At 46.2% G+C, this 12,237-nt stretch overlaps 1 protein-coding gene across 2 annotated transcripts in view; it reads right to left on the reverse strand.

The window, feature by feature from the left end:
* Positions 1-578: 578 nt before the first annotated feature.
* LOC126542849 (putative sodium-dependent multivitamin transporter) overlaps positions 579-12,237 on the reverse strand; it is an 83,098-nt gene continuing 71,439 nt past the window's right edge. For both annotated transcript variants that reach the window (XM_055077487.2, XM_055077486.2), the window contains exons 11-12: positions 9,376-9,592; positions 579-3,244 (exon numbers count right to left, since the gene is read on the reverse strand). In XM_055077487.2, coding sequence (XP_054933462.2) covers positions 3,218-3,244; positions 9,376-9,592 — 244 coding nt within the window. In that variant the 3' untranslated portion in view covers positions 579-3,217. The remainder of the gene's footprint in view (positions 3,245-9,375; positions 9,593-12,237) is intronic.

Consider the following 12,237-nt stretch of genomic DNA (forward strand, 5'->3'; position numbering starts at 1 on the left):
TCGTGACACCTGCAGCAGAACGGATGTTCTACATCCGCTGCCAAGGTCTGCGAGTGGTGGTGCTGGCTAACACTCCCAGGGTTCTACTAGGAAACCTAAATACCCAAGAAAGTGGATGGGGAAATGGCCCCGCAGTAGCTCAGTTGGTAGAGCATCACACGCGAAATGCGAAGGTTGTGGGATCGTTCCCCACCTGCGGCAAGTTGTTTTTACATCCATTTTCATTTCCATTAATTCATCAAGCACAAGTAATTTCCCCTATGTTGTCCTTGGTGTCAGTGTTTGTTGGCTTCTTACGATATGACTAATAAAAATCGGGCTCATCAGTTAACCCCCTTTCTTCTCGTTCATCGAACATATTGAGATTTGGAGTTTGATTTATTTGCAAAATTAGATGATGGCAAATATTTCATAGCTTTAATTGAAAAGGAGCACAATTCCCCAGCTACCAGCACCTGGTATACAGATTGCACTACTGTGATGGCTAGCAATAATTTGCAGCATATGGCAATTAATCAAATATTTGGAAACTTGAAAACATTGATGCAATGAGGTACATGAACACAAAACATGGTTGCTTAAGAGTATAGTAATTTAATTTCGTTCTCTTTGTTCACATGTTCAACAGCACTTTAAAACAATGTGTTTGGAGCTTCACAACCATTGTAAATATTCGCACAAGCCCACGAAAAGAGATCAAAATCAAACAACCTTAAGATACATGCCATAAACAAGTCTTGATTAAATCAAATAAGATTCTGTTGCCCCATGCTTGACCTTTACAAATAATCAAGCCTCAACACTCACTGGTATGGATGCTGCAGTGATAGCTGCCACAAAAGAACCACCTGTAGCAACCACTAAGAAAGTTCATCCACCCTGTGTCATAAAAAAGAGCAGTGCTCAAATACTGAGCAAAGCTGAACTAGGGAGCACATTTAAAATTAGCATTCGTGTGCAGTAATGTTAATGCTATGAGCAAGAAAACGATCATGCGTGTTCTCACAACTCTGAAAAAGATCCAAACTTCTAAAACAACACAATATGAAATATAAACCTTCCACCACAAATTGAAAAAAAACTCAAAACACTACTGCTAACATGGCCTATCACTTAAAATTCATCTCCGTCATATTTTTTGCCTGAAGGTTACTTGGCATTGTTGTGTTGTCCATTTTCCACTGCACAATGCTGAAACCATTCTCGTTGCTGACACACATGTAATGGGTTATCCACCTCAACCGGCCACCATAAGAAAGCATTCCTTGCATACAAACAGCATCTTCATCGCACAGCATAATATGGACATATCACCACTAAGCGACACCTATACTGAAAATATGGCCAACATGAGCCCAATAAGCATGATGCCTGGAAGGAGCAAAATTTAGGAGGAGCATGTCTAGACAGCGGTGTCTTGCTTACAAAATATTGCACTTTGAAATTAAGCTTTCCCCCCCAAAAAAGATGAATAAAAAATATTTTGTTTTTCTAAAACATAGTGAAAAGTTCCTACCATGTAAAGGTGTACTGTTTGGCGGAATGTGTAAAAATAACTTAGTGAATATGTACCCAATGTTTCTGACAATGCAAGATATGCTCTGGAGGGTATAGTTTGTTCTCCTGCAACACACAGACCATGGGAGCTCTTCTTAAAACACAGCAATTGAACTATGTATATGTACACATTGCAGCTCATTAACATGCTCGCAGCTTTCTGAAGTGCAAAGCCAAACACGTTCCTTTAACAAAATGCCGTTGCCACCAAATTCTCAGAACCTCTTTACATCGTCACAGCCATTTTCAAATGCCAACATTTTCCAACGGGTACGTCCTCAAGAGGATGCCTGACTCAACTCTATACATTATAGAAAGAGCTTTGATCATTGTTTTAGAGGCATTTTGTTCAAATAAGAATGAGCACATAATGCAATACAGATGAGGGGGAAAAGAAAAAAGAACAAATGCTGGACTCTCATATAATAATAAAATGTTTGGCTGTCTTCAGTCATTTCCTTTCTTCATCTTTGCACTTGTTCTGCTGTGGTTGCCTTTCCTAAACTAGCTTGCCTCTGCTTTGTTGATTACGAACTGTGGCCCTCAGATGTCTTAGAACACCTATCAAGTCATGCGATGGTTGCTGTTCACTATCACTTTCAGCAAGTATCCGCATTAAATATAAATTCCTCGGATTCAAATGTGCAAACCTATAACAACACAGTGACACCAGCATTTCTAACAACACTGCATAATTTGTCCCGAGGACAACATGAGCATCTTTTTGCAATGGGTATGAAAGAGAACAACATTCCACACTCTCTCACAATCTGCGTAATGTGCTTTAAGTTTAACTACTGTTGACAGATAAACCACAACAACAGACCATTTTGAGACGTTAGGCATGTAACACATTTTACTAGTCCTTTACATGGCAGTCAAAAATGTTCAGCCTCGGCAAACAGATTAACGATACCAGTAAGCTGGCACCCATACTCGGCTATGCAACAATACCTCAGTCCATTTCATGAAATTCACAACTACAAAAAAGAAGGACGGCATTTGCTACAATGTTTAAATACCGACAGCAACAACAAGGAAGGAGATCGCTGAAGGGGGAGGGGCCAAAAAGGTAAAAAAAACTGCATTACACAACTTCTGCCTCAGCTAAACTTGGCATGGAAGACTTGGATAAGTTTCGCATTCAATACACTTTCAACAATGTGTTTCACAGATCTGAGCATCACTTCTAGAAGTCTACTAAATCCGAGATCTGTAGCTCATCTGCTACATCTAAACATAAATCCCTGGTGCAGGCTTCCTAAGAAACTAACATGACTGATGTTTGATGATATCAAAGTAAAATCAAACTGAAGTGAAACAAAAAGTAACCACAACAGGCCACATATGCTCATTAAAATATCAAAGAAAGAACAGCACTGTCAGCACAAATGAGCAAAACAAAGCCCGAAATGTTAAGAATATGAGTCGTGAATTACGCAGGTGCTACGCCGCAACTTCATATGCATGAAAGAATAACAAAACATGAATATATAAAAAAATCTGACAGGAAGGTTTTTTTACAGACCATAAGACTGCGTAGCATACCCTGATGTGAACTCTGTGCCTTACCCTAGTGAGAATGAAAAAATAAAATTGCTGACTTGCTGCTGCCAGGTACGTCTCCATTACAGCTCGAGTGAGGTATTCTCAACAGATGTTATTCTTTGATCGCAGTCATGGGAATCTGGAAAAGAAACAGCACAAACTGAATGAGCAAGTCTTTCACAACAGTCACTCTAATATTGACTCGTTATGGAGTGCAATCTAAACCTAAATTACACGATGGCACACTATGGGAGCTGAGAAAGACCAGTGTGGTGAACATCTGTGGCCACTTGATTGCACACTGAGGAGCAGCACTACTTTAGCTGTCTGGTGAAGTATTGTTTTTTTCCAGGAGTCCCCTTGTATTTGGTGGAAAAGAACTGGTTATTAATGAAAAAAATGAAGCATAGTAGACTTTCATTACTTTGACTCTGGTTAATTAATTTTTTCCGATCAATTTGCTAAAAACTAGAGTACCGGCCACAGCGCCTACATCTTTATTTATGGACAAAAGCATTTATTATTTTGTTCCTAAAATTGTTCCTTGCTGATAATTTTCACTTAAATATTCAACATGCATACGCTAAAACCCAATAGCTACCTCAATAACAGCAGTACCTGCCTTGATGTTGCTAGAGGACAGCGAATGTATTGACAACATATTATCTCTACACCTGTCTTCGGCAAAGTTTCAAGCAAAAGGTAGGTAGCTCATGACAAATGCTTGTTGTATTTATCCAACTGAAACGTGCACCCCCTTTATATATATTGTGACACGCTGACGAAGAAGATGTTATCAGCTTGATCGGAAGAAGACGACGCTCTGGTCTTCGCGCGCTATCTACCATCTTGTCAGCCGCTACGATTATTGTAAATATCCTGTAAATATATGTCTGACTATTTTTAACCCCGTGACATTTTTGGTGGAGGTTGCAGGATCATTATCAAGACAGATTTACGCAGCGGGCGCTCCTTGGCTGCATCTACAATGCCAGCACAAGGGGAGGATGCTTCGGGCCCGTCGGCACCCACGCCCACCGCCATTCTAGCACAACTCCACGACACAGGAACCTTTTCTGGCACCGACGACATTGATGTTGAAGACTGGCTTGAACTATATGAGCGGGTGAGCTCCAGCAACCACTGGGATCAGACCATCATGCTCGCTAATTTGATATTTTACCTCGCGGGCACGGCACGCATATGGTTTCAGACCCACGAGGAGGAACTTACCAGCTGGGAAATTTGTAAACAGAAGCTGAAAGATTTGTTTGGCAAGCCTGTTGGACGTCAGCGCGCCGCCAAAAAAGACCTCGCTTCGCGTGTCTAGATGTGCACTGAATCCTACCTCACGTACATCCAGGACGTGCTCGCTTTGTGCCGCAAAGTGGATCCGAAGGTGTCCGAACCTGATAAAGTTGCACATGTCATCAAGGGCATAGCAGATGATGCCTTCCACCTCCTTGTTTTCAAGAATTCTTCCACTGTGCAAGCCATTGTTATCGAATGCCGGCAGTTTGAAGAATCCAAGAGTCACCGCATTGCCTAGCCATTTCCCCGCCTTCCCAACACGGCTGCTACGTCCACCTGCGAAGACCTCCGCAGTCCGCCCACGCCCGATCGCTCTGATGATGTCCTACATATCATCCGATGTGAAATAGAAGCTGCATCTCCTGTCACAACCCCAACCCATGGCCCCGACAATTGCCAGGCGACCGTCTCACTGATACAGTCGGTCGTGCGCCAGGAATTGGCCAACATTGGCTTGACCAACGTCTGCTCAGTTAATCGACCTGACTACACTCCGTCCAGCACTATCATACGCACCTGCAGCCTGAATGCCCCAACGCGGTATCCCAATCCGGCCGAATGGCGCACTCCAGACGACAAGCCTATATGCTTCACTTGTGGCCGTATCGGCCATATTTCATGTCACTGCCGGTCTTCGTGGATTTCGACCCCCTGGCCCTACCTCCCATCCCACGGCCCTCATGCTGCTCCTCGGTTCCCCCTGCAAACGCAGCCAGTACATTCTGGCGACACTTCTCTGCCTACCCGCTCTAGCCACTCTCCTTCGCCACGTCGCCGCTTCTCCCGATCGCCCCCATCTCGCCGATCACCGTCCCCTAGCTCCTTCCGGCGCACCCTTCCAGAAAACTAACAGGTGCAGCACCTGGAGGTGATGCTGCCAAACCGACCCGACGCAAAAATCCTCTTCTGACCTTGCCCACTCATCGGAACCCCATTAAAGTGAACGTGGATGGTGTACCTGCTACGGCTCTGATTGACACTGGCGTGCACATATCTGTGATGAATGCTCAGCTTCGGAATCGTCTCAAGAAAGTCCTTACTTTTGCCCTGTCGCCTGTGGTCCAAGTCACCGACGGAGGAACACCAGCCGTTATTGGCATGTGTCCGGCTCGCGTGAGTGTCGCCGGACATCATACTTCTGTTTTATTTTATGTTCTAGAGCACTGCCCTCACGACCTCATTCTGGGCCTTGACTTTCTGTCTACACATTTCGCTTTGATAGACTGTTCTGCTGGTGTTGTGCAACTTACTCTACCTGCTGCTATTGGCCCTCCCGATAGTGCTCCGATACGGCTATGTTCCACAGAGCATATTCGCCTCCCACACCGTGCCGTTACCTACACAGGTGTCTCCCCCGTTCCACCTATACCAGACAGCGACTACATCGTATCCCCTAATCCGGATGTCCTGCTCTCGCATAACGTCGCTTTTCCTCACACCGTCATTACCATTTCGGACAACGCGTCCTGCCTTCCAGTAGTGAACTTTGGACTTTGTACACAAGTACTCCCGCGCGGAATATCCCTGGCGCAAATAGCGCCGGCCAGGGATTACAACATTTCTGCTTTCACGAGGAACACGAGGAGCTGTAACAGCTTCTCGTGTTCAACTCTTGCTTCGCCCCCTGTCCCTTAAGACTTGAATGCCCTAACAAAAATGATTGCTCCCGACCTTCCGTGGAATGTTGGCTCCTGCTTTCACCTTGTTCTCCTTTTCCTTATCAAGCATGTTTCCCGGGCCGATCCCGGAGGTAGTGCACGGCCGCCACCATAAGAATACATCATTTTCAGGTTTGAACTCTGTTATTGTTTCACACTTTAAATATTTAAGTCTGAGACAATTTAAGATAATAGGCATGCATGGCTGGTGTTCTGTTTCACAACATTTGTTTGTGGGCTGCCATTCTAAAAATTCTTAGGAATAATTTTGTCAAGAATGTAAGGTCTGGTATGAGCAACATTAGTGATAGATTGGTGTGACAACATACCGTATTTACACAACTGTAAGTCGACGCCCCATATCGCATGTGACAGAAAAAAAAAGAAGAAGGGCATACCCACGGGCACATTCCATAATGAAAATTTATTAGGAGCTGGCATGGTCACTGGACTACTCGTCTTCACTTGTGCCATTGTCCTCACTAATGCTGCCACGGTCCCACAGCATGTCGTCGTCCAGAGAAATTCCGCATTTGCATACATAAGTGCATTTGCATACATACATAAGTCCATGCCGAAAGCACCCAACCATACACAGCCACCAGGGAGGCTCTTTTGACATGTCCAGTTGGCGTAAGTTCACGGTCTTCTGCCGCCAACCACTCGTACTCACGGCGGAGCAGGTCCTTGAAAGGTGAAGATCCAGGCTTGTCTCATGACCATGTCGTACGTCACTGGCAAGGACCGATCATGCATTCCAGCAACGTACGTCGCAACGCAAGCTTGGGTTTCAGCTCCGGAAAGCGTCCAGACTTCGGCCCACGGAAACCTCTTCACTTGCCGTCACAGGTGAAAAATTTTGTTTCGCTGCAGTCGCCACTCTCGCACCACCCATTAAGAAACATCAAACTTGCGGCCCGCTGCGTAGTTATTTGTTTCTTCAGCGTAAAGGATGGCACCCTTCTTGAACGCTGCTGTGAACGAGGAGGAGGAAAGAACTTTAATGTGTGCCCTGCGAGTTGGTGGGGAGGGCCAAAGGCATCGCCTAGTTGACGGCCAGGGGTTCGTGGGTCCTGGCGGCATCCTCGGCCCGCTGGACGGCCCATAGTTGATCCTCGAGGGCGGGGCTGAGCAGCGCGGCTTCCCAGCGCGTGCGAAGGCTGCTGCTAGAGGCCGCGTTTTCTTTATTGTTATTTATCCCTCAGCATTCCCATAATATATGCTCCAGAGTGGCTCTGGATTCACATGTTTTGCATTTGTCCGTAGGATATACATCCGGATATATGATGTGCGAGAGCGCAGGATTCGGATACGTCCTAGTTTGTAACTGCCGCCATGCAACAGACTGCTTTTTTGTCAATATTGCGTGAGGTCGCGGGAATATGCGCCTCTGTAACCTATAATGTTTCGTAATGTCATTATATGTTGTCATTCTGTCCTCCCACTCCCACTCATTTACCGCACCGTCACGTCCGGAGGGTGTCAGGGCGTCACTTGCGACTGCGGCTCGGTCCGTAAGCCCTCGAGCCGCGTCGTGTGCCGCCTCGTTGTTGCCGTCCTCCGCGAGGGTGTGAGCGGGTGTCCAGGTGATGTATATCTTTCTTTTGTAATTTTGGCCTCCTGCAAGAAGAATGCGTAGTGCCTCCGGGGAGTTTCTTATTGCCGTCTGAGAGTCGCTGACTATCACGGTTGCGTTAGTCTGAGCTACTGCGAGCGCTATGGCTACTTCTTCAGCTATCTCGTTACTTGTGGTGCGTATCGTCGCACACGTCTTGCACCGTTTCTCCCTATCGATTACGACTGCCGTAAACTCCCGTCTGCGACTGTATCGAGCCGCGTCTACGAACACTGCGCCCTTGTCGCTGCCGAATTTCTTCTGTATTCTGTGAACGAGCGACAAATGTTTAGTGGACTCTGAGCACTCATGATGAATGAAGAAGCACGGAAGTAGCACGTGGCCGGCAGTCAAATGGAACACATGAAACTAAAGAGCTACAGGAAAAGAGAAACATGTGAGCGGTGTTTGCTCTTCCATGAACTATCTATGTTCCTCCGAGCACCGCTATTCTGAGCGTGCCCGCGCAAATAGAACAGTGGCACTTCCATAAACTATCAACCCCCCCCACCATGAGTTCTGTGTGCGCTGTTAAACAACTCTAAAAAATGTTGAAGAACCCTTCCAAAAACCGAACAAACGTGCGGGATGGTGGAAAGCTATAGGTAGGGCTGTAGAGCAAACATAAAATTGTAACTACATTGTAGCTCCCCTGATATCTCGTTGGTCTCGCTTTTTTTTTGCGGTGCCACGTTTTGGTTTCGATTGTAAGTCGACCCCCCCACTTCATATTTTCAAAATTTAAAATATAGGTCGACTTACAATCGTGTAAATACGGTAATCGCCATATACGGCGTGTCATTTAACAAGGCGCGGCATATAGCATACACATACCTAAATATATATCTGAAACCTCATATCAACACCAATAGCAAAAATTCTCTTGGAGTGTCCATATAATTGCTATCGCAACATAATATAAAGGCACACTGGCAGCATGCACTGGGGAGAAGTCATCAGTATCACTGAAGCCATTGTAATGCGAAGAAACATGGACAAAGAGGACAGGACACCATGGACGCTAGTAGGCTGAAGCGGTGTGGAGTAAAGGCTGAAACGGCCGTAGTGTCCTGTCCTCTTCTTTGTCCTTGCTTCTTGGCACTACAAGGGCTTCACATATCAACCAATTCACCCAAGAAGTTTTACTGCGTCAACAGTAACACTTGTCACCTTAAGCCTATATACCATTGTCCTGTTTGATAACAAAGGAACTGTCGCAGAGATTTTAATCACTCATCCCCTTAGTCACGCATGCCCACTTTATGCCTGCAAATTTCCCAACTTCATCGCAGCACCTCTGCTGCTCTCATCTGCACTTCCCTTCCCCCGGAACCCATCACGTTACTCTAATAGACCCCTGGTTCTGCTCCAGACATTCAACAGCATGCCCAACTCCATTTTTCCAGAAGCTATCAGAAAAACATCTATACAGCTTGAAAGAACACTATTCAAACAAAGCTAGTTTTCTGTACAAACTGCCAAGTGAGCAACAAATCCATTCCCTTAACTATCATATGTATGAAGACTACGATTACGTAACAAATTACATTTGATTTTAATGAGGCTGTTCATGTGTAGCGCTAGCCTGTCAGACCATCTAAATCCAATTTATGAACTGTATGTACAGAAAAAAGGAAATCAGGAGTGAGAAAAGAAATGGCGCGGGTCTCAAGAAAGCCTGCATGCCTGTGAACTTGTGACTGATGAATGTCGCACTCTGTCCAGTGACCAGGACCGCTGACGCCTGTTGAGACTCTTGGTAACCAATGGGCTCAGGCAGTAAGGGTCAACGTCCTTGGCACCACCCGTAAGCAATGTGACTATGCTGCCGACCACGATGACCACCAGCCAGCCAAAGCCGCAGTACCACTGGTACGACAGACGGTACAGAGGCAATATGTACCTGCAATGCCAAGAGAGACAAAGCTGAGTACAAAAGAACATAACATTTACGCTATATACCCACTTAAAGGGGCTCGGGAACACTTTTCTAACTGCAGCAGGGGTGGAACAATTTTGCCAATTTACAAAGAGAGTGGTCCTTTGTGCCATCATGCCCCAAAAAGGCATTTTAGCAGAAAATTGCACCAAGCCTGCACCAAAGAAGTGTAAGAGCTGCCTCACACAAACTGAAACCAAAACCTAAAGTGAGTTATTATCATCATAGAGTTGAACCGAGCAGCCATAGCCACGGATATAGCCGATGCCATCTGTCCTCCATTAGCTGTTTTCTCTCCTTGACTGCATTGCTCTCTGGAAGAGGTTCTATGTTCTGCCACTATGCAGTGTTTGTACCCTTTATGGTGCAGTTGTGTATTCCTCGTGGTACTATTGTGGCGTTGAGCTAGTACAGGAGGCTGTTGGATCAAAATGTGGCTTTGGTTAATTTTTGGTGGCAAACTGTTAAAGGAGTACTGACACAAAAATTTGAAGTCGAGATAACTTGCGAGATCGATTTAGTTGGTCACACACACATCGTCTATAAAATATCAGCGGCGACGGTTGCGGGGTACGGTCAATGTTAAGATCTCCGGAGCATACCCCGCACCTCCACCAGAAATGTCACCCAGCTATTGCAACTAAAACAGTTTACCACCGACAGATTGGCAAAGAAACGTCTGCCTTTTTGCGATGGCTGGTCCTCGGAGAGAGCGCACGCAACCACGAACTTTGTCGTTCTCGCCTTAAGGGTCCCGTGTCATCACGTGCAAACTTATTTTGCGTCATTATCGCTTAGAGCATATCTAAAATCAATTTTAAAGTACGTGCGCGCAGCCAACCGCAATACAGAGCACCTTGCGACGTTGACATCAAGCCAAGAAAACGCTACGTCATGTGGCTACGTCGCGAATTTTCGTTGGCTGCCATGCGGCTTACGTGTGCTCTTCTCTGTTGTTGCTTGTTCTAGCTGTTGTACTTGTAGTGGGACGCTCTCCATGTCGCTGCAACTGCAGTTTTTGTCGTGTCCATCGGGATATTTCCCACACTATCAGCTTTACTGCGCTGCCACAACGTTTAACGCCGATTTGTTGTGTCTTACCATTGATCGTGGCCGATGCGAGGGTTTTGTTGAGGTTCGTCCTCGCCATCACTGGCCGCAATATCTGAGTCGCTAAGTGATTGGCCACGTCTAAAGCGCGAGACACATGGTGCGATTTTCCGTGCAATCTGTCGTACGGCGCGTCGTGTGCGACTTGCCGCATGCGGCGATTCGGGACACATGGTACGAATGAGCGAGCGGTGGGTAGCTCCGCCCAGAACCGGCGCCCCTGCGTGGAAGTTTGGAATGCTGCGTAACCTCGAACAGAATTAGTGAAAGCAACCGTATTTGCACAGCTATCTTGTTTGAAACAAACGATGACAATATAAAAATGTCTATGCGAGCCCTGTAGACATGTTTCCGCAAGGCCACATGAGCAGTATCGGATCCGTTGACAGCCGCCGATGGCCAGGAGCCGGCAGGCATAGCTCGACTGTACGCTGGGCCAGCGAATCCGACACCGGTTGCACTTGTGACACGATCGCTTGCAGCTCGTATAACGAAGCGCCTATGTTAGTCGGCAAAACGTGTACACAGTTATGTCACGCTTAAATTGAAGCACATTTGATTTCATTGGCGCTGACAGAAGCGAACGAGCATGCCAGGCGAGCTTGCGATCACTAGGAGACGATATAGGCCTAGCTCGCCGGCCGTCTGTCCGGGGCCGAGGGTCCTTGCGATGCATCCGCAGCTCGTAATAAAGCGCCTAAATTCGTCAGCACAATTAATGCCTGAACATTTATGTTTCTCTTAAGTGAAATTATGATTAGTTTTCCCGATGCCGTTAGTAGCGATAAGTAAACACGCCAGTCAGGCGAGCCGCTTCGTATACAGACGATTGCTGGTGCGTCTGCGCTTACCGTGTCCGAGTAGAAATCACGCCAACCATTTACTATTTCGCACAACGTTTTATAACTCACACTCTTTCGAGGTCACTTTATTCTAGAAGTTATTTCGTGTCAGAAACAAATTGTAGCCGATTTATGTGCCGCCGTCAGCGGCGAAAGAGGCCCACGTCTCAACCAGGGAGAGAAAAAAAAACAGACATGATCAGAGCGGCGAGGCGCCCGCTCGTTCTGTGTACTGTACAACCGGTCAATATTTAACAGTATCGCGCGACCATCGACCCGCGTGTTAGCACCTTATCATCACGGCACGGAGCGGCGAAATAGCGAAAGTAAGCGCATGTGTACACATGCGCGTATCTCGTTTGTTTCGCCGCTCAGCGCCGTTAATAAGGTGCTGACAAGCACGCGGGTCTATGGTCGCGCAATACTGCTAAAAACTTGGCCAGGTGCACATGCGAACAGCGTTTAAATAAATACTGTCACCATTGTGCAACCAGCCGAGTCGCATTTGTTTGAACGTAAGGGTGTTTTTCGGTACTTTTGCCATTGAAAAAGATTTTTTTTCATTTTTAGAATTCATTAGGCGGGGGATCGACCTATAGTCCGGTTTTTACGGTAATTCAGTTAACATGAAGTACATATGGTGTGTAGATATATGTT

Source organism: Dermacentor andersoni, chromosome 2 (genome assembly GCF_023375885.2).
Source record: "Dermacentor andersoni chromosome 2, qqDerAnde1_hic_scaffold, whole genome shotgun sequence".
NCBI classification, from domain to species: Eukaryota; Metazoa; Arthropoda; class Arachnida; order Ixodida; family Ixodidae; genus Dermacentor; species Dermacentor andersoni.